Source organism: Marmota flaviventris, chromosome 9 (assembly GCF_047511675.1).
Source record: "Marmota flaviventris isolate mMarFla1 chromosome 9, mMarFla1.hap1, whole genome shotgun sequence".
Classification (NCBI taxonomy): domain Eukaryota; kingdom Metazoa; phylum Chordata; class Mammalia; order Rodentia; family Sciuridae; genus Marmota; species Marmota flaviventris.
In genome coordinates, this window is record NC_092506.1 from 64,838,788 (window position 1) to 64,862,272 (window position 23,485).

The following is a 23,485-nucleotide window of genomic DNA, read 5'->3' on the forward strand; positions in this document are numbered from 1 at the left end:
GCTAAGTGAAGCTAGCCAATCCCTAAAAAACAAATGCCAAATGTCTTCTTTGATATAAGGAGAGTAACTAAGAACAGAGTAGGGACGAAGAGCAGGAGAAGAAGATTAACATTAAACAGGGATGAGAGGTGGGAGGGAAAGGGAGAGAGAAGGGAAATTGCATGGAAATGGAAGGAGACCCTCAGGGTTATACAAAATTACATACAAGAGGAAGTGAGGGGAAAGGGAAAAATAATACAAGGGGGAGAAATGAATGACAGTAGAGGGGGTAGAGAGAGAAGAGGGGAGGGGAGGGGAGGGGAGGGGGGATAGTAGAGGATAGGAAAGGCAGCAGAACACAACAGACACTAGTATGGCAATATGTAAATCAATGGATGTGTAACTGATGTGATTCTGCAATCTGTATATGGGGTAAAAATGGGAGTTCATAACCCACTTGAATCAAAGTGTGAAATATGATATATCAAGAAATTTGTAATGTTTTGAACAACCAACAATAAAAAATTTAAAAAAAAGAGAGACACAGATGAAGACAAAATTGATATTATCATGTGAAAGAAGCAGATGATGAGGAAGAAAATGGCAAGAATGCATTTCAAGTTTCAGGCTTGGGCAATCAGGTAGATAACAGGGAATATAAAGACAGGAAACCTCCGGGGGGAGGGGGGGGGAAAGCAGGTCTGATAAGGAAATTCATGAATTCAGCTTTAAATATGCTGCTTTTGAGCTACCTTGGAGATATTCAAGCAAAGCAAGCTGTTATTGGTTGTTCAGAACTAAAACAGCTGCAGATGAACACAAGGCTCATGATACAGTCATAAATGGGGACTTGAAGTGGTGTGTTACTAAAGATCTAAAAATGAAGATCTTCAGAACAAGCTAGGTCAGTGTTATGGTTTAGATCTTGAATGTCCCCCAAAAGTTTATATACTAATTTGCAGCTCATGGTGTCCTTGAGAGGTAGTAAAAACTTCAAGAGGTAAGGCTTGGATGGAAGAAGTTAGGTCACTGAGGGTATGTCCTTGAAGAGTATATTGTGACTCGGGTCCTCTCCCCTCTCCTGGCCTCCTGGCCACCATCAGGTGAGCAGTTTCCTTTGCCATGCACTCCCAGCCATGATGTACTGCCTCACCACAGGCCCAAAGGCAACAGAAGGCCAAGTGACACATTCACTGAAACCTCTAAAACCATAAGCCAAAATAAATCTTTCCTCTTTATAAGTTATTCAAGTATTTTGTCACAGCAATGGAAACTTAACACAGTTAGTACTTGAGAAAGGTCATCCACAGAGATGAGCAAAACTTTGGAAAGAAAAAAAAAAACAAATGCCGAATGTTTTCTCTGATATAAGCGGGTTAGGGAGGGAGAGCATGGGAGGATTAGATTAATTCTAGATAGGGAAGAGGGGTGGGAGGGAAGGGAAGGGGAAGGGGATTAGAAAGGATGGGGGAATGTACATGTATGAAGACTTGAACTGGGTGTCAACATATATACAAACTGAGATATGAAAAATTGTGGTATATATGTGTATTAAGAATTATAATGCAAAAAAGTACATGTATAATGGCATAAATTGATGTGAACATACTTTATATACAGAGATATAAAAAATTGTGCTCTGTATGTGTAATAAGGATTGCAGTGCATTCCACTGTTGTCGTGTATTTAAAACAAATAATAAAATCAATTAAAAAAGAAAAAAAAAGAAATTCTTCCAGTGGACTTTGAATAAAAATATATGAACAAAAAAAAAATATGTCACAGATGTTGTAGTGGTTGAATGTCTCTCCAAAGTACATGTTCCACCTGAAAACTCAGAATGTGACCTTATTAGAAAACAGGATTTTTGCAGATATAATTAAAGAACTAGAGAGTAAGTGTGTAGAATTGAAATCACAGTAATCATTGAAGATCCTTGAGAGGATTTCTTTTTGGACACAGGGTCTTGCTATATTGCTCAGGTTGATCTCAAAATTTATGGGTTCAAGTTGGCTCCTGCTTCTACCTCCTAAATTATCTGGGACCACAGGTGTTTGACACCACACTCAGCTAAATTTTTATTTTGCAGTCCTGGGGATCAAACTCAGGACTAGACAAGTGCTCTACCATTGAACTAAACCCCTGTCCCTTAAAGAGTAATTAAGAGGCAGTACTATAGTAAAAAAAAAAAAAAATCCCTCTGTGTCTACTTTAAGAAAGAACTCTTTACCACATGACAGCTACTCAGGAGGCTGAGGCAAGAGGATCACAAGTTTCTGGACAGTCTGGACAACTTTAATGAGACCCTGTCTCAAAAGGTCTAGGGATGTAGCTCAGTGCTAGTGCAACCCTGGGTTTGATGCCCAGTTCTACCCCAGCAAAAATAAGAAAAATATCTTAGCTTTTAAATATCTTAACCATTTTGTAAATTTGCTACTAGTTTAATTTGCGTGAGAGCAGTCTGACTGATTTTTTTTTTTGTATTCCTTCATGTAGTGCCTTTCAGTAGTAGTTGCTTAGTATTTGTTATTGAGTGAGTGAATGAATGCAAGCTCACTGCCATAAATGAGGTGATGAAACATATATTGACCTAATTTAGTGAAAACTCTGTGCAAGGCCATCTGTGCTGAGTGCCAGGCAAGAAGTAATAAGTGCTATAAGGGGAGTGGTCATTTTCAGTAGGGTGATTAGGAAAATCTTCATCAAATACAAGTAGGATTTGAGTTGGTCCCTGAAAGGGAAGTTTCAGTTAAAAATGAAGAGGAAAATAGAAGTTATCAAAATAGAGTTTGTCATTTCAATATTAACTGTACATTCCTGAGCATGGTTTGGAAGTTTTCCCTTTTTGCTGTTTAGATAAATCTGAAATCTTCATTTCATTAAATATTTCTCCAGAGTGTTCAGGACCATTTTATTTCCCTTGTTCTTTGGCCCATATCATCTTTGTCATACTTCTTTATTAAAAGACTGTTCAGTGTGCCTCTTTGGACTTCAAAGGTCCAAGGTCCTACACCTGCAGTGCTCTTCTTGCTGAGACTTTTCCCTCTCCTGTAACTTCCATCTTGTTAGCCAGAGTTAACCTGAGCCATAACTGATTTGGAGCTCCTGAGCTCTTTTCTCTTTACTATCATGTACTTACTTTCTTCCCAATCTTAAAATATACTTCCTTTTGAATTTGATATGTACATTTTCATTTTTACAATATTTGCTTTAAAATATTTTTAGTTATAAATTGCATGTAGTAAAGTGAAAGTATAATGTATATTTTTAAAACCAATTTTAAGCTAATAAACTTAATATGTATATATTTAAGCTACTATATACATTCCAAAGAAAATACGATGACTTATATCAGTAGTGATGAAAATCCTGCATCTCTCTAACTTCAACACACAGCTCAAGTTTTACCTTCTTTAAATCCATCTAGGGTTCCCTCTCTACCCTTACCCTGAGTACTGTGGTTTATGCTCTTCAGCCCTGTCCTCCTCCTTTGCTAGTTGTTCATTCATCTTGTAAATACACTTTTCAGGATGAAAATCAATGTTATTCACTTCTTAATTTTTCTTCCTAGCTTCCATATTTAGTGCCCTTGTCCATAGAAAATACTTAATAAATGTTTGTCAAATTGAGCTGAATTTGTGTTTATCATTTTAAAAAATTTTTTATTTGTTTTAATTATTTATACATAACAGCAGAATGCACTTATATTCTTTGATATATCATACACAGATGGGATATAATTTCTCATTTTTCTGATTATACGTATTGTAGAATCATATTGGTCATACAATCACATACATACATAAAATAAAAACTCTTTTTAAAAAATATTTATTTTTTAGGTGTAGATGGACAGAACACAATGCCTTTATTTTTATGTGGTACTGAGGATCAAACCAGGGTCCCTCCCATGCTAGGCAAGCGCTCTACCTGAGCCACAATCCCAGCCCCTTTGCATTACAATTCTTAATACACATATATATCATAATTTTCTATATCTCTGTATATAAAGTATGTTGACACCCAATTCAAGTCTTCATACATGTACTTTGTATAATGATATCTATCACATTCCACCATTTTTGCTAATCCCCTACCCGCTCCCTTTCCCTCCCACCCCTCTTCCCTATCTAGAATTCATCTATTCCTCCCATGCTCTCCCTCGCAGTCCCACTATGAGTCAACCTCCTTATAGCAGAGAAAACATTGGATATTTGTTTTTTGGGGGGATTGGCTGACTTCACTTAGCATTATCTTCTCTAACTCCATCCATTTACCTGCAAATGCCATGGTTTTGTTCTTTTTTAATGCTGAGTAAAATTCCATTGTGTATATATGCCACATTTTTTTTTTTTTATCCATTCATCCACTGAAGGACATCTAGGTTGGCTCCACAGTTTAGCTATTCTGAATTGTGCTGCTATAAACATTGATGTGGCTGTGTCCCTGTAGTATGCTGTTTTTAAGTCCTTTGGCTATAGTTCCAGATTTTAGAGGGAATGCCTTCAATTTTTCTTCGTTTAGAATGATGTTGGCCTGAGGCTTAGCATAGATAGCCTTTATGATGTTGAGATATGTTCCTGTTATCCCTAGTTTTTCTAGTGTTTTGAACATGAAGGGGTGCTGTATTTTATGAAATGCTTTCCTTAGCATCTATTGAGATCATCATATGATTTTTAATCTTTGAGTCTATTGATGTGATTAATTCTCAATAACATTCTGGCAAATTGAATACAAAAACATATCAAAAAGATTGTGCACCATGATCAAGTGGGATTCATTACAGGGATGCAAGGTTTGTTCAACATACAAAAATCAATAAATGTAATACATCACATCAATAGACTTAAAGAAAAGAATCATATGATCATCTAGAAAGATGCAGAAAAAGCATTTGACAAAATACAGCACCCCTTTATGTTTTTAAAAGCGAGACACATCTGTATTGGTTTCTTGTTTTTAATTCTGATATTTGTCCTAATAAAAAGTTATTGTAAGGAGTACTTAATATGGTAAAATGCATTTTTTTATTGGTTGTTCAAAACATTATAAAGCTCTTGACATATCATATTTCATACATTAGATTCAAGTTGGTTATGAACTCCCAATTTTACCCCAAATACAGATTGCAGAATCACATCGGTTACACATCCACATTTTTACATAATGCCCTATTAGTAACTGTTGTATTCTGCTACCTTTCCTATCCTCTACCATCCCCCCTCCCTCCCCTCCCATCTTCTCTCTCTACCCCATCCACTGTAATTCATATCTCTCCTTGTTTATTTTCCCATTCCCCTCACAACCTCTTATATGTAATTTTGTATAACAGTGAGGGTCTCCCTCCATTACCATGCAATTTCCCTTTTCTCTCCCTTTCCATCCCACCTCATGTATCTGTTTAATGTTAATCTTTTCTTCCTGCTCTTCCTCCCTGCTCTGTTCTTAGTTGCTCTCATTATATCAAAGAAGACATTTGGTATTTGTTTTTTAGGGATTGGCTAGCTTCACTAAGCATAATCTGCTCTAGTGCCATCCATTTCCCTGCAAATTCTATGATTTTGTCATTTTTTAGTGCTGCGTAATACTCCATGGTGTATAAATGCCACATTTTTTTTATCCATTCATCTATTGAAGGGCATCTGGGTTGGTTCCACAGTCTAGCAATTGTGAATTGTGCTGCTATGAACATCGATGTAGCAGTATCCCTGTAGTACGCTCTTTTAAGGTCTTCAGGGAAAAGTCCAAGAAGGGCAATAGCTGGGTCAAATGGTGGTTCCATTCCCAGCTTTCCCAGGAATCTCCATACTGCTTTCCAGATTGGCCGCACCAGTTTGCAGTCCCACCAGCAATGTACAAGAGTACCCTTTTCCCCACATCCTCTCCAGCACTTGTTGTTGTTTGACTTCATAATGGCTGCCAATCTTACTGGAGTGAGATGGTATCTTAGGGTGGTTTTGATTTGCATTTCTCTGACTGCTAGAGATGGTGAGCATTTTTTCATGTACTTGTTGATTGATTGTATGTCCTCCTCTGAGAAGTGTCTGTTCAGGTCTTTGGCCCATTTGTTGATTGGGTTATTTGTTTTCTTATTGTTTAATTTTTTGAGTTCTTTGTATACTCTGGATATTAGGGCTCTATCTGAAGTGTGAGGAGTAAAGATTTGTTCCCATGATGTAGGCTCCCTATTTACCTCTTTTATTGTTTCTCTTGCTGAGAGAAAACTTTTCAGTTTAAGTAAGTCCCATTTGTTGATTTTTGTTATCAACTTTTGTGCTATGGGTGTCCTATTGAGGAATTTGGAGCCCGACCCTACAATATGTAGATCAGAGCCAACTTTTTCTTCTATCAGACACAGAGTCTCTGATTTGATATCTAGCTCCTTGATCCACTTTGAGTTAACTTTTGTGCATGGCGAGAGGAGGGGATTCAGTTTCATTTTGTTGCATATGGATTTCCAGTTTTCCCAGCACCATTTGTTGAAGATGCTATCCTCCCTCCATTGCATGCTTTTAGCTCCTTTATCAAATATAAGATAGTTGTAGCTTTGTGGATAAGTCTCTGTGTCCTCTATTCTGTACCATTGGTCCACCCTCCTGTTTTGGTACCAGTACCATGCTGTTTTTGTTACTATTGCTCTGTAATATAGTTTTAAGTCTGGTATCGCTATACCGCCTGATTCGCACTTCCTGCTTAGAATTGCTTTTGCTATTCTGGGTCTTTTATTTTTCCATATGAATTTCATGATTGCTTTATCCATTTCTACAAGAAATGCCATTGGGATTTTGATTGGCATTGCATTAAACCTATAGAGAACTTTTGGTAATATCGCCATTTTGATGATGTTAGTTCTGCCTATCCATGAACAGGGTATATTTTTCCATCTTCTAAGATCTTCTTCTACTTCTCTTTTTAGGGTTTTGTAGTTTTCATTGTATAAATCTTTCACCTCTTTTGTTAGGTTGATTCCCAAGTAGGTAAAATGCATTTTTAAGATGATTTCTTTGTTTTTAAATTTAAGGTAAAGCAGAATACATTACAACTTTCTCCTACTGGTCTAGATAGGAAGGTAAATCTCTTCCTTTGTGATAAGGTTTTTGAGCCTGTCCAAGTACCAAGACTATTCTCAGTAGAACCTACTTCTTCACAGAACAAGATTTTGGAAGTTCTTTATAATAATGGCTCTTTCTGATATAAAAAATGATCTTTCTAAGAATTATTTGATCATGTTTATTATTTCATACTTAATTATATAAATAATTTAAACATTGCTTTTTCCCTTCTAAGGGTTGGCAAACTTAAGTATAAATAAATTGCCTACCACCAAAGAGTGTTAATGGATATGAACAAAATGTTGCTTGCTATAATTTGGGGTGATTAAATTAGATAATCTCTCTACTTCTTCCAGCTCTGAAGACTCTTAAGTTCTGTGAATGTTTAACACCCTTTTTGACCATAAAATAAATGAACTTGCTTTGGGGAAAGTGCTGGGTTGCTTTTCAGGCCCAAACTGTTATAACTGTTATCTAGCTCATTTGTTGATCTGCAGGAGGGCTCTTCACAGTGGCAGTGAAGTAGCATAAATTAACTTTTCAGCTTCACCAGGTTTTAATGCTTTTATTTTTGATCCTTAACTCTGGGTAGTGATTATATGGTTGTAAATACAACTGAACTCCAAATTGTTTATCCAGTCACCTTAGGGCTCTACATATTCTGCCAAATATCAGAGAACTATTTAGACTGTTAAACATAATGACTCTACCTGCTGCCATGCTGAGGCAAACATCTTCCTTCTGTATCTTCATTCAGAGTTCTCATTTAAATTTTTCCTTTTGTATGTTGATTGTGCTTTCCCCCTGACTTTCTCTGCCATATTGTGATATTTGAGTTTGTATTTTTTGCTGAAAGATGATTTTACCTATTAATAAATCTTGAAATCACTTGGAATGTTTTCAATATGGCCTATAATTTGTATTATATAAATAGGAGAATGTGTTTGGAGGGTGTAAAAATGTTATACTTTTCAGATTTTCAGTCCTTAAATCTGTATCCATAAAGGTCACCCTCTAGAAAAAATGCTTTACTTTTGAGGCATATGAATTAGTTTCTAGTTTTCATTTCCAGAAAAACTGTTTTAATTAGATTTTCTGAGAGCAGTTAATCCCAAACCTAATTAGTAAATGTAATTTTACCTTTATTACTTATCATTTATCTTTAAGATACTTTAATTATAAATTAGAAAACAATAATAGAGAGGACACTATGGCACATTTACACAGCTAGTCATCTGATTGTTGACAAAGGGGCCAAAAACATACATTGGAGAAAAGACAGCCTCTTTTAAAAATGCTGCTGGGGAAAAATGTATAACCATACATAGAAGAATGAAACTAGATCTCTGTCTCTCACCCTGTACAGAAGTCAACTCAAAATGGATCAAAGACCTAGGTATAAAGGCAGAAGCTTCACAACTGGTAGAAGGGAGCATAAGGGAAACACTTTGGTATGCAATCACAGGCAATGACTTCCTGACTATGACTTCTATAGCTCAGGAACTAATAACAGGAATTGATAAATGGGATGGCGTCAAATTAAAAACCTTGTGTACAGCAAAGGAAGCAATTAATAGTGTGAAGAGACAGCCTACAGAATGTGAGGAAATCTTTGCCAGCTACTCTTACAACAGAAGATTAATATCCAGAATATATAATGAACTAAAAAAACTCAGTACCAAACAACAACAAATAACCCATTTACTAAGTGGGAAGATGAATGAACAGTACACATTGTAAACTATTATATGAAAAATTCTCAATATCCTTAGCCATCAGGGAAATGCATATCAAAACTACATTGAGATCCCATCTCACCCCAAAGTGGCATTCATCAAGAATACAAATAAGAATAAACACTGGTAAAGATGTGGGGAAAAGGAACTCTTATATACTGTTGGTGAGAATGTAAATTGGTATAATCACTATGGAAATCAGTATGAAGGTCCCTCAAAAAACTAAAACTAGAATTAACATGATCCAGCTGTAATACCACTCCTTGGTATTTATCTGAAAGAATTAAAGTCAGCATATTCAAAGATATATGCATAACCCATGTTTATTACAGCATAATTCACAATAGCTGATTTATGGAATCATCCTAGGTGTACATCAACAGATGATGAATAAAGAAAATGGGGTGTATATATACACAACAGAATTTTATTCACCAATAAAGAATAAAATTATGTCATTTGAAGGAAAATTGACGGAAGCAGAGAGTAACATGTAGACAAAGTAAGCCAGACACAGAAAGACAAGTATTGTATGTTTTCTGTTATATGTAGAAGCTAGAGGGGGACAAAAGGACATCATGAAAGCATAAGAGAGACCATTAGGATAGAGGAAGGGAGTTAGCCAGAAGCAGGAGGGGAGGGTAAAGGAAGGTGTTGAGAAGTGAAATCGGAAAATTATGTTATGTACATATACACTATGAAATACACTGTTAAGTATAATTAGTATGCACCAATAAAAATGCAAAAAAACCCCAATATAACCACATTGTAGAAAATATAGAAAAAAAATTCATCATCTTAAACAACCATCATTATTTGGGTGATTAGGGAACTGTCACCAATAATAATTTTAGTCATGTTTGGTAAAAACATAGTCTTATAGTTGCATTAGTTATGAACTTATTACCTCTTTCCTCCATATCATATATATAGTCTGCCAAAATGGACCTGTGACTTATTTTTCCTTTGAAAGCTAGCAGGATATTAAACCTTGTCAGTAGAGGGCACTAGACAGACATTGCAGGAAGAGATTTTCCTTTCCCGTGCTGGCAACCTTCTCGGGTGCCAGTTTCCTTGAAGTCCACACAGACAGTATATGGCTCCTACATTGCACAGGCTTCCCTAGCTCCCAACTCCTAAAGTTTGGTCAGCAGCATCATACCTTTATGTGATCAGCTTTTGCTGGCACAGTGGAGGGCAGATTTCTGATAGGCTCTGGCATATGGATTTTCAGCAAGCTCTCCAGGCATAGGAGCTCAGCAGCTTGAGGGATACCCTCTCCAACAAGGTCTGCATCTCAGTCATGGAGGGCTTCCCTCTTCCTTTAGTGCCCTTTCACAGTTTTATGAGGTAGTGGCTCTCCTTCACACCTGCTATTCTTTTATTCCCTTTACATCTTTTTTTATTAAATTATTTATTAATTCTAATTTGTTATACATGGTGTCAGAATGCAATTCATTTCATATTGCACATGTAAAGCACAATTTTTCAAGTCACTGATTATACACAAAGTATTTTCACACCATTTGTGTCTTTATACATGATGTCTAACTCATTCCACCATCATTCCTATCCCCTTGCCCTCCCTCCTTTCCCCTCCCTTCCCTTTGCCCTATCTACCAACCCAGATGCCCTATCTAAAGTTCCTCCATTCCTCCCATCCTCCCCGCCCCACCCATTGCCATTATGAGTCAGCATCCTCTTATCAAAGAAAACATTCAGCCTTTGGTTTTTTGGGATTGGCTTACTTCACTTAGCATTATATTCCTAACTCCATCCATTTACCTGAGAATGCCATGATTTTATTCTCTTTTAATGCTGAGTAATGTTCCTTTGTGTATATATACCAAAGTTTCCCTATCCATTCCTCTACTGAAGGGGCATCTGGGTTGGTTCCACAGTTTAGCTATTGTGAATTGTGCTGCTATAAACATTGATAAAGCTGTATCTCTGTAGTATGCTGTTTTTGCATTCTTTGGGTATAAACTCAGGAGTGGGATACAAATGGTGGTTCCATTCCAAGTTTTCCAAGGAATCTCCATACTGCTTTCCAGATTGGCTGCCTCAATTTGCAGTCCCACCATCAATGTAAGAGTGTACCTTTTCCCCAACATCCTCACCAACACTTATTGTTGTTTGTATTCTTAATAGCTGCCATTCTGACTGGAGTGAGATGAAATCTTACTGTAGTTTTGATTTGCATTTCTCTAATTGCTAGAGATGTTGAACATTTTTTTCATGTTTGTTGATTAATTGTATATCCTCTTCTGAAAAGTGTCTGTTCAGTTCCTTGGCCCATTTATTGATTGGTGTTAAGGTTTTCAAGTGCTTTATTAGTGCTCTATCTGATGTGCTTTTGATAAAGATTTGCTCCTGTTCTGTAGGCTCTCTATTCACTTCACTGATTGTTTCTTTTGGTGAGAAGAAGCTTTTTAGTTAGAATTCATCCCATTTATTGATTCTTGGTTTTAGCTCTTGCACTATAGGAGTCCTATTAGAAAGCTGGGGCCTAATCTGACATGATGGAGATTTAGGCCTACTTTTTCTTCCATTAGGCGCAAGGTCTCTGGTTTAATTCCTCGGTTCTTTGATCCACTTTGAGTTGAGTTTTGTACATGGTGAGAGATAGAGGTTTAATTTCATTTTGTTATATGTGGATTTCCAGTTTTCCTAGCACCATTTGTTGAAGAGACTATCTTTTCTCCAATGTACATTTTTGGTGCCTTTGTTTAATATAAGATAACAGTAGTTATGTGGGTTAGACTCTGTGTCCTCTAGTCGTACCATTGGTCGACAGGTTTATTTTAGTGCCAATACCATGCTGTTTTTGCTACTATTTTTCTGTAGTATAGTTTAAGGTCTGGAATAGTAATGCCACCAGCTTCATTCTTCTTGCTAAGGATTGCTTTGGCTATTCTGGATCTCTTATTTTTCCAGATGAATTTCATGATTGTTTTTTCTATTTCTATAAGGAATGTCATTGGGATTTTGATTGGGATTGCATTGAATCTGTATAGTGCTTTTGGTAGTATAGTCTTTTGACAATATTAATTCTGCCTATCCAAGAGCAGGTAGATCTTTCCATCTTCTAAGGTGTTCTTTAATTTATTTCTTTAGTGTGTTGTAGTTTTCAATGTAGAGGTTTGTCACCTCTTTCATTAAGTTTATTCCCAAGTATTTTTTTTTTTTTTTGAGGCTATGGTAACTGGAGTGGTTTTCCTAATTTCTCTTTCAGTGGATTTGTTACTGGTGTACAGAAATGCCTTTGATTTATGGATGTTGATTTTATATCCAGCTACTTTGCTGAATTCATTTATTAGTTTTAGGAGATTTCTGGTGGAATGTTATCAAGGAGGAGATTTTAACAATTCTTAGAGGTAAATGAGAACAGCTATACAACATATCAAAATCTATGGGACACTATGAAGGCAGTTCTAAGAGGAAAATTCATTGCATGGAGTTCATTCCTTCAAAGAAGAAAAGGTCAACAAATAAATAAGCTAATATTACATCTCAAAGCCCTAGAAAAAGAAAAACAAATCAACCCCAAAGCAGTAGAAGACAGGAAATAATTAAAATCAGAACTGAAATCAATGAAATTGAAACAAAAGAAGCAATTGAAAAAAAAAATTGACAAAACAAAAAGTTGGTTCTTGAAAAAAGTAAATAAAATTGATAAACCATTACCCATGCTAATGAAGACAAGGAGAGAGAAAACTCAAATTACTAATATCTATGATGAAAAAGGAAATATTACAACGGACACTACAGAAATACAGAAGATAATTGGAAATTATTTTGAAAATTTGTACTCCAAAAAAATAGAAAATATCGAAGGCATCTACAAATTTCTAGAGGCATATGATATGCCCCAACTAAATTAGGAAGATATACAAAATTTAAACAGAGCGATTTCAAGTAAGGAAATAGAAGACACCATCAGAAGCTAGGACTAGATGGATATACAGCTGAGTTCTACAAGATCTTTAAAGAAGAACTAACACCAATACTTCTCAAACTATTTCATGAAATAGAAAAAGAGGGAACACTTCCAAACACAGTCTATGAGGCCAATATTACCCTGATTCCAAAACCAGACAAAAACAACACATCAAAGAAAGAAAACTTCAGACCAATATCTCTAATGAGTATAGATGCAGAAATTCTCAATAAAATTCTGGCAAATCGAATACAAAAACATATCAAAAAGATAGTGTACCATGATCAAGTAGGGTTCATACCAGGGATGCAAGGTTGGTTCAACATACAGAAATCAATAAATGTAACTCATCACATCAATAGACTCAAAGTTAAAAATCATATGATAATCTCAATAGATGCTGAGAAAGCATTTGATAAAATACAGCATCCCTTCATGTTCAAAAACTAGGGATAACAAGAATATATTTCAACAATGTAAAGGCTATCTATGTTAAGTCCCTGGCCAACATCATTTCTAAGTGAAGAAAAATTGAAAGCTTTCCCTCTAAAAACTGGAACAAGACAGGGATGCTCTCTTTCACCACTTCTATTTAACATAGTTCTTGAAACTCTAGCCAGAGCAATCAGACAGACAAAAAGAAATTAAAGGGATACAGATAGGAAAAGAAGAACTCAAATTATCATTAATTTTGCAGATGATATGATTCTATACCTAGAAGTCTTACTAGCTAGTCCCTAATTGCTCAAATTCCCTCTTATAGTTAATAATTCTTCTTAATTATTTTATGTATATTATTATTGTTGTTATTATTAGTGCTGCTAGGGGTTGAACCCAGGACCCACACATGTAAGACGAATGTTCTACCACTGAACTGCATTCACAGCCCTATATGTATAATATTATTTTTTTAAGTAAAATTAAGTTAGCTATCATTTATATGGTCTCTTAATTACAAAATAATTTTATATCTATTATTCTTTAAATCAGCTTTTTAAAAAACAGCTTTTTATTCTTATGCCAAGGTCATGAACATGTTTTTCCATATCTTCTAAAAGTTTTGTTTAACTTTTTACATTTAGATCTGTAGTATACCTGGAATTGTTTTTGTGTAAGGAATATGAGCTTAGGGTCCAGATTCTTTTTTTTTCTCATATTAACATTCAGTTCATCTAGTACCCTCTACTGAAAAGACCATCTTTTCCCTGCTACATTGCAGGATAACATTCGTTGTAAATCAGGTGATTGTAAATGTTAGTTTGGTCTTGGAATCTTATCTCTTTATTCATCCTTGCCTAATTTATCTTGATAACTAGCAGGGTAAATACATCATTTTTTTTTTGTTACATAAGATTGATTTGGCTCTTTGTGGTCTTTTGCATTTTCATATAATCCTTAGGATCAGATTATCAATTTATACCCAAAACCTGTTGAGAGTTTTGTTATGTCTTGCATATCTTTGTTAGATTTATTCCTAGGCATGAGACATGCTTTGATATGTTGTAAATTATTTCTTTAGTTTTAGGTTCAAGTTGTCACCCTGTCTCAAGAGTGAAAAATGTTTTTAGAGTAATCCTGTGTTGACTTAGCTTTAATACAGAGAAACAACCAGTGTAGCATTTTCATCTGATCTGGAAGCCCATTAGCTACCCAAATATGTAGCATTAAGTACAAAGAAAGACCCAGACAGAAAAAGCAAGTCATCCAGAAGGGAAAATTTAGGCTTCTTTTAACTTCTCCATAGTCACAATCAGTTTGGAAGAAACAGCACAGAACTTACAAATTGTTGAAGGAAAGAGTGACCAGAACATTTATAGCTAAGTCATTTTTTTAAGCATAAAGGCAAAACACAATAATTTTCTTGAGAATTCAGGGAATATACACCTATAAATCCTTGAAAGAAACTATATGGCTTGAATGATGGAATATCAAATGCCTTAAATCTTCTTTCTTGCAATGCCATTGATTTTTTAATTTGGGTATTTTAGAAATATAGCCAGCCCCATCACCTTTAGTTTAATAATCTTTCAGATATTTGAGGGCATAGTCATGCCATTTTTCATATAACATGTTTTAATTAATAATAAGTAAATTATTCCTTTGTTTTTCTTCTCTGAATGCTTTAGTATCTCTGATTTGTTTAAAGTATGGTGCCATAAACAGACAAAAAGACAAACATTACAAAGGGAAGCCAAATTGGAGCAGAAGGAAGTTGAATGATCCCTATCTAGCTCTTTCCATTTTTACCTCTGTTAGGTAGCATGTTGATATTCTTTTTCCATACACAGAATAGCCTGCTGCCATCTTTCTATCTTTAGATGTTTTCTTCTGGATAGTCCTTCTATCTCTCAAATGCCTTTGTTTGTGATTTGTAATTCCTCTTTTAAGTTTTTAAAACTTTGTGTTGTCCTTAGGACCTTATAGTGATTAGGACCCTTCCTTCATCCCTGGCCTCAAGGTCATTTGAAAAATATTCGTGACTTCCATACTGTTGATGTCTTGGCTAAATTTAATATTATATGTTTATTTGGGTATGTTTAAGTTTCAATTCATTTATATCAGTCATCAGTAAAGATTTTCATTAGTTTGCATCTTACAACTCTACTGAATGGTAAAAATATACAACAAATATAGTTTTACTTAAAGCCATTGATAACTGTTATTTGGTTATCTAACTTTCAGCGTGGCTCCTCACCTTACATTTTCATGTTCCATTTTGGCAAATTTCTTTGTTATTTGCATAATTTGGAATTTACTTAATACTCCCTTTTATATAATTTTTAGAGTATTAATTTTTACCTCTTTGTGCAAACGTACTGCTGCATCTAGTGGGAAGAACTTTGACTATAAGTACAGATAGGCCTAGAATAAATTCTTGATTTCATCATTTGCAAACTTGGATAAATTATACAACCTCTTAGCCTGCTTTTATTGTTGATTTAATGGAGAAAATAATACTTCATGAGGTTATGAGAAGCAAATAAGTTAACATATATAAAATGTAAAGTCCAATAACTTAATAGGCTCAGTAGATTTTAGTTCTTTTCTCTCTTTCTAGGGTCTAGTTCAAGTCTTACCACATCTATGAAACTACCTCCAGTTATTTTTAATCCCTTTCCTAAATTCTTTAAAATCAATTTTTATTTTATCATAGGAATACATTAAAATTAAGTAAAAGCATAGATAGTTTTAAAAGACGTGGAACAAACCAGAAAACAATGGTCTTCCCTTCTTTCCCTCTCTGGCTTCTAATTCTTCTCCCTGGTGGCAATTTTTTTTAAAGATAGCCTTATTGGGGTATAATTGACGTACGATATGCTGTACTTATTGAAAATGTATACCTTACATTTTGACCCATGAAACCATTGCCACAATCAAAATAGTGAACATATCTATCACTTCCAAGTTTTCTTGTGTCCCTCTGTAAGCCCTCTTCCATTGCACTGTCCTCTCACCTTCCCCCACATGCACTGCTTTCTGTCACTATAAGTTATTTTGCATTTTCTAGGCTTTTACATGAACTGTTTTAATCCTTGTCTGCTTATTCAAACATCTGTGTCTGTTCTGGATCAATTTTAATAGATTATTTTCCCCGCGGGTCATGTTTGTTGCTTCTTTGTATACCTGGTAATAATCTTTGTTTTTTGAGATGGGGATCTCTATATTACCCAAGCTCGTCTAGAACTCATGACTCAAGTGATCCTCCTGCCTCAGCCTCTGGTATAGCTAGGACTACCAGCCTGTGCCTTCATACCCAGCTTTGCCTGGCAGTCTTTGATTGGATATTAGACATTGTGATTTTTATCTTGTTTTATACTGGATACGTTTTTGGATCACCAAATAATTTTTTAATTGGTTATTTTAAGTTAAATGTAACATTAGGATTCATTTTCACATAATTATAAAAGCATAGTATATAATTGCTCTAATTTAGTCCCTAGTACTTCCCCTTTTCCTCCCCTCCTCCTTCCCTCTGCTGATCTTTTTGCTGTCATTTTTTTTCATTCCATTGTTCTTCCCTTATCGCATCCCCCACCTCCTTCATCTGTTCCACTGATCTTTCTTCTATTTTCACAAGAGTCCCCTTTCCCCTTTTCCCTTTATCTTTTTCTCTCTTTTTTCCTCCCTTATTTTGGACTAGCTTCTGCATATCATACCAAATACTTCTGAGTTTTATTCTGAGAATCAGTTAAGTTACTTGGAAAGAGTTGATCCTTTTGAATTTTGCCTATATGATTTGTTAGGTATGGTTGGAAGACAACTCAGTCTGATGTTAATTGATTCTGTAATACTGAGAGAAAGGCCATCTTGATTATCCAATGCCAGGTAAATAAGAACTCTACCATCTGGCTTGTGGCAACAGATACTGTTTCTCAACAGATACTGAGTACCACATACTGTTCCTCCAGTCTTTTCAGATTGTTCTTTACTGGCTTTGAGGTAGTTTCCTCATATGTGTATGCAGATCAGTCTTCTGCTGAATAGTAAGGGGTGCCTTTATAGATCTTAGAGTTGTTTCTCCGTCAACCTCTCTCTCACCTACTCTCATAGTCGCCTTGATCTTCCTGAACTCTTAGCTCTGTTTCCTCAACTCTGGGAGTATGCCAGGCTCCCCTTGGGTATTCCTCCCTATGCTACAACCTGAATACTCTAGGCAGTGGGCTAGGACAGTCATAAATTTCACCATTTGTTTCTTGTTTCTCAGGAATTGTTGCTTTCAATGCTTGATGTGTTTCATATATTTTGTCCTTTTTGTTGTTATTTTATGTGAGAGGATATATCTAGTTCTTATTTCTTTATCTTATGTGGAAATGGAAGTCTAGCAATAATATTTTTTTAATATTTATTTTTTAGTTTTAGGTGGACACAATATCTTTATTTTATTTTTATGTGGTGCTGAGGATCGAACCCAGTGCCTCGCGCATGACAGGCGAGCGTGCTACCACTTGAGCCACATCCTCAGCCCTAGCAATAATCTTTTAACACATTTTTTCCCCTAGAATTTTGGCTTCACATTTCTAAAAACTTGCTTATTCTATTTCTGGATCTGTAAATTTAAGATTTTGTCTGTTCATTTAATAGTAAATGGATGAATCTGGATACTATCATGCTAAGTGAAATAAGCCAGTTTCCCAAAATTGAAGGTCGAATGTTTTCATTGATACATGAAAAATAAACCACAATAAGGGGCGGAGAAGAAAACGTTAGTACATTAGACAACAGGGAATGAAGGGAAGGGGAGGCCAGCTAGGAATAGGAAAGACAGTGGAATGAATACTAGACACTGTGATTTTTATCTTTGTATTGCATTTTTGTTATTATTCATAGTTAATAATTGCATCTTGTTACAACTGTAGTGTCACTGGAAAAAGATAAAGTTGAGTGATATTCATAAAGCATTGAGCAAAAATATTTAAAATTTAAATATTTGAAGATGTGAAAACACAAAAGATGTGACATAATTTTCCTAATTACATATATGAAAAAACCTAATCGAATCCCACCATTGTGTACATCCACAGAATGGTGTCCTAATTAGAATAATATATAAATATTCATGTATAATTTTATCAGAACTGATTCTACTGTCATGTACAACTAAAAAGAATCAATAAAAAATGATATTGTCTCTTGTCTTCCAGTTATGGTGGTTGGGGATTTAGCTTTCTTTTTTTTATATTTATTTTTTAGCTTTAGGTGGACACAATATCTTTATTTTATTTTTATGTGGTGCTGAGGATCGAATCCAGTGCCTCACGCATGCCAGGTGAGCGCACTACTACTTGAGCCATATCCCCAGTCCATGGATTTAGCTTTCTTATACCATCTACTTTACCCCACTACATTTTCTCATTAAAATCAGAGCTTAACCTTAAGAAGTAAAATCAAAAATCAATAAATGGGATGGATTAAACTAAAAAGCTTCTTAGCAAAGAAACAATCAATAACATGAAGAGAGAGCCTACAGAATGGGAGGAACTCTATCTGAGGTGCATGTGGTAATCTCCAGGGTATATAAAGAACTCAAAAAACTTAACATCAAAAAACCAAATAACCCAATCAATAAATGGGCGAAGGAACTAAACAGACACTTCACAGAAGAAATACCATTGATCAACAGACATATGAAAAAATGTTCAACATCTCTAGCAATTAGAGAAATGCAAATCAAAACTACTCTAAGATTTCATCTCACTCCAGTCAGAAATGGCAATTATCAAGAATACAAGCAACAATAAGTGTTGGCAAGGATGTGGAGAAAAAGTTGGGACTGCAAATTGATGCAACCACTCTGAGAAGCAGTATGGAGATTCCTCAGAAAACTTGGAATGGAACCATCATTTGACACAGTTATCCTGCTCCATGATTTATATCCAGAGGATGTAAAACCAGCATGCTACAGTGATGCAGCCACATCAGTGTTTATAGTAGCTCAACTCACAATAGCTAAACTATGGAACCAACTTAGATGCCCTTCAATACATGAATGGATAAGAAAATGTGGTACATATACACAATGGAATATTCCTCATCCTTAAAGAAGAATGAAATTATGGCATTTGCCATTTGGATGAAGCTGGAGAATCATGCTAAACGAAATAAGCCAAACCCGAAAAACTAAAGCCTGAATGTTTTCTCTGATAAGTGGATGCTAATCCATAATGGGGGGTGAGTGGGGAGGAAGAACAAAGGAACATTGGATTGTGCAGAGGGGAGTAAGGGGAAGGATTGTGGGGATGGAAAAGACCGCGGAATGAGACGGACATTATCAGCCTATATACTGTATGATTACACTACCAATATGACTCTACACCATGTTTAGCCAGAGGAAGGAGAAGCTGTACTCCATTTGTTTTCAGTGTGTCAAAATGCATTCTACTGTCATGTATAACTAATTAGAAAATAAAAGTAAAAGCAAAAAAAATCAGAGCTTAACATTTTTATTACATAAGTAGTTAGGGTGTAATATCAATAATATCAGTGTGGCTATGTAAATAATATTTGCTACTGAGTCAAATAGTGCACATTGGTAACATTCTTGGTAACATATGTAGGCATTATTCTTTATAGTTAATAATTGCATCATGTTGGCACAACTGTGTAGTCATTGGAAAAAGATAAAGTTGAGTGATATTCATACAGCACATGAGCAAAACATTTAAAATTTAAATATTTAAAGATGTGAAATGATAAAAAAACAGTAGAAGAAAATATGGGCAAATTTCTCTATAATCTTATAGTAGAAAGGCCTTTCTAAAACTAACTCAAAAATCTAAAAGCAGTAAAAGAAGAGATTAATAAATTCTATTGCATAGAACAATTAAAAAATTGTTTGTAGCAAAAGATGTCATAAGTTAAAAAAAAGAGTTTGCAATTTGTAATGTAGGCTAATATTCTATTTACAAGAAGGGCTCCTTCTTATAGAAAAAGGAAAGACCAGTAAAGAAAATGGCAAATGACAGGCATATTCAGTCCATAGGAAAGGAAATAATCCTTAAGCATATAAAATGCTCCTTATGCTCATGCATGAGAGAGAGGATAATGCATCTATATATTCTTTTAATACTTTTTTGGTCAAAAGATTGATTTACTCTTTGACTTGGAAGTCTCATTTTTGAGAGTCTGTTTTACAGATGAAACTATACATGTTTACACACACACACGCACACACACACACATACATACACAGTAATGTTTTTAATATTTAGGGACATTGGTTCTAAGATCATCCCCCAGTGGATACCAAAATTTGCAGATGCTCAAGTACCTTATTTAAAATGGCATGGTATATGCATGTAATCTATGATAATATAATCCCACATATTTAAATCATCTGCAACTTATAATACCTAATATAATGTAAATGCTATGTAAATAGTCGTTATAGTCTATCATTTAGGGAATAATGACAAGAAAAAAGTCTGTACATGTTTAGAACAGACACAAATTTGTTATTTATTATATATGACAGCAGAATGTGTAACAATTCATATTACACATATAGAACACAAATTTTCATATCTCTGGTTGTATACAAAGTATATTCACACCATTCGTGTCTTTATACATGAACTTAGGGTAATGATGTCCATCTCATTCCACCATCTTTCTTACATTCCTTGCTCCCCTCCCTTCCGTCCCTCCCCTTTGCCCTGTTTAGAGTTCCAGACACAAATGTTTAAAAATATTTTCAAACCCTGGATGGTTCATCTACCAATGCAGAGTTCATGGGTATGAAAGACTACAGTATATGGTTATTCATTAGAGTGTTGCATGTAATGGTAAGAATTGGAGAAATAAACCAAATATACAGCAATAGAGGCTTGTTTCATGAAACTATAGTACAGATTTTCCAACACTTCTATCTAGTGCCCATTGACATTTTTTTCTAAACGTTAACATATAAAATTGGTTATTTTTTTTTAAATTTTTCTTCCTATGAATTTTCTGCAGTTCTTGGTTCTCCTACTTGGACCTGGACTGGGTGGTCTAGTTTCTTTTGTACAGAAGTAATCTTGGGCCTTGCCTTTACTTTCTCCTTGGTTGCAGCACCTGTTTCTTAGATCTCATGTCATCTTTGCAAGTATAATTTTTTGATTCTTGATTATTTTAAAATGTTTTTATTATTCTCTCAATTGTTAATTTGTCTTGATATTAGAACCTATGTTGAAAAAAATTTGGTTTTTGAAGATATTGTGGCACTTTATTCTACCCACAATCAAATTTATAAAATATCCTTTAGCCATTTCTTTTCCCATTTTACCTACTTATTTCCACTATTGAGGTTTATATTTTTCCTTTGTTATTTGTGTTTGAACTTTGTTTTGTAAAGAAGAAAGTAAAAATCAGATAAGGTTCATTGACTTTTATGTTTTACTCAAAACTAAAAGCATTACTAGAAAAATGAAATTTTAAAAAGACATGAAAAATGTAGACTCCAGTTTGTTGCTTTTCAATTCCATATACAAAATTAACTCAGTTCTGTATACTTTCATGAACTACACAGCAGCATGGATGCAGCATGGATGCAGACTGCCTTCTCTAACTCATTTATTGTTGTATCTCTTTTCTTTCTGAGATCCTTTTCTTGCCTGCTTTTAGAATTTAGAATTTTCATTAGTGGATATGCTGTGGAAAATTCCTAGTTTCATGTGTCAGAAAGTATCTTTGTTTTACTTGAATTCTTAAAAGAAATTTTTGTTGAGTACAAAATTATTATTTTTTGGCATCTTGAAAATAACCTTTCCACTGTCTTTTTGAGAAGTTACCCATTTAATTGTTGTTAAGGACCAATTGATTATGTCTTTTAAAAAATTATTATTGATTAATCTAAATATCTTCTTGTATTTTTCTCCTCTAGGGAATACAGTGAGTAACCTGATTATGATCATACCTCCAATTTTGGGTGCAATTCAGAGTATTAGAGATGGACTGGAAAAGCGGTACATTGGTTCTTATTTAGCACTCACAGGTATGTATAATATTTCATCTGAAAAAAAAGATATATAATGTACTGGTGAACTATTTTCCTTTTTCATTTCAAAAAGTAGTTTTCAATATTGTGTTATTACACAACATATCCTGAAACTTCAAAATTAAAACTCCATAAACCTTGCCAATTAATTGAACTACACACTGAATGAACTTTTTTAATTATAAAATATTTCAAGCATACAGAAAATAATTAACATAAACATATCTTTTACCACCCAGCTTTGTCAGATCATAACAGTTTGGAATATTTGTTTCAGATCTTAACTTTTCCTACTTCAAGGGACTATACTAGTGCAGATAAAATTGAAACTTCCTTTGTTTTTCTGCCTGATTCCCCCTTAGCTTCCTAACCCCTCCCCCAAGAGCTAACCTTTATTCTGAATTTGATCCTTGTGACATTTTTTGATTCTTATAACTTTCTCAGATGCTTTTATGTATATATGCATACATATGTACTCTTAAAATATATGTAACATTTTTAAAAGTACATATAATATGGTTTTGCATAGTTTCATACTTTTGGAAATAATGCCGCACTTTAATAATAAATAATGCCCTACTTTATCTAACCTTTTGCAATTTATCCTCTTGTCTGTGAGGGAGGGACTATGTTTTAGTCATCTTTGTACCCCCATGGTCCACAGTAAGTGGTGGATGGATGGATGAATCAACTTTACCAGGGCCTAAAGTGTCATGTTCTTACATCATCATAATAAAGGAAAAACAAAACAAAAACAGTGAAGGAAGTGGATTCTAGTTTATTTTTTTAAATTTAACACTCTAAACATTTGTTTTATATAATGCTAAACACAACTTCTTTTGTTTTAGCTCAGTTGGGGTATTATTTATACAAGGACAGAAAGGACTTCTAGTTATCACAATTATAAACTAGTATATCGTGTGAGATTCTACCATAATTAATCATAGAATTTGTGAGACTTCAGAATCTGTTATTCATATACATGGAGTTTTAAGAAAGGAACTTGAATTATCTCAAAAAGAAGACACCTGTGAACTTAGGCCTTAACTTTGTATCCTGGGTTGTTTTAAGAATGTTTATAAAATACAATCAGATCAGAATATTAAAAACTTCAGTAGTCTGACCAAAGGGAGCTGTCTTAAACTAAATTCTTGTAAGTCACCCAAAACCTTTACTCTGTACATAAAATGGACAGGAAAAAAATTAATTTTCATACAAAATTACTCTAAAAGGAAAACAGAATCAAAATATTTTGGCCAATGTAAATTCTTTCCACAACTGTGAAACAGAAGAAAACCATAAC

The 23,485-nt window shown here is 34.6% G+C and overlaps 1 protein-coding gene across 3 annotated transcripts in view; it reads left to right on the forward strand.

Annotated features, from left to right (window-relative positions):
* The window catches only part of Acer3 (alkaline ceramidase 3), a 168,524-nt gene that overhangs the window by 49,524 nt on the left and 95,515 nt on the right, over positions 1-23,485 (forward strand). For all 3 annotated transcript variants that reach the window (XM_027942709.2, XM_071616515.1, XM_071616516.1), the window contains exon 2: positions 22,069-22,179. In XM_027942709.2, the coding sequence (XP_027798510.1) occupies positions 22,069-22,179 (111 nt within the window). The remainder of the gene's footprint in view (positions 1-22,068; positions 22,180-23,485) is intronic.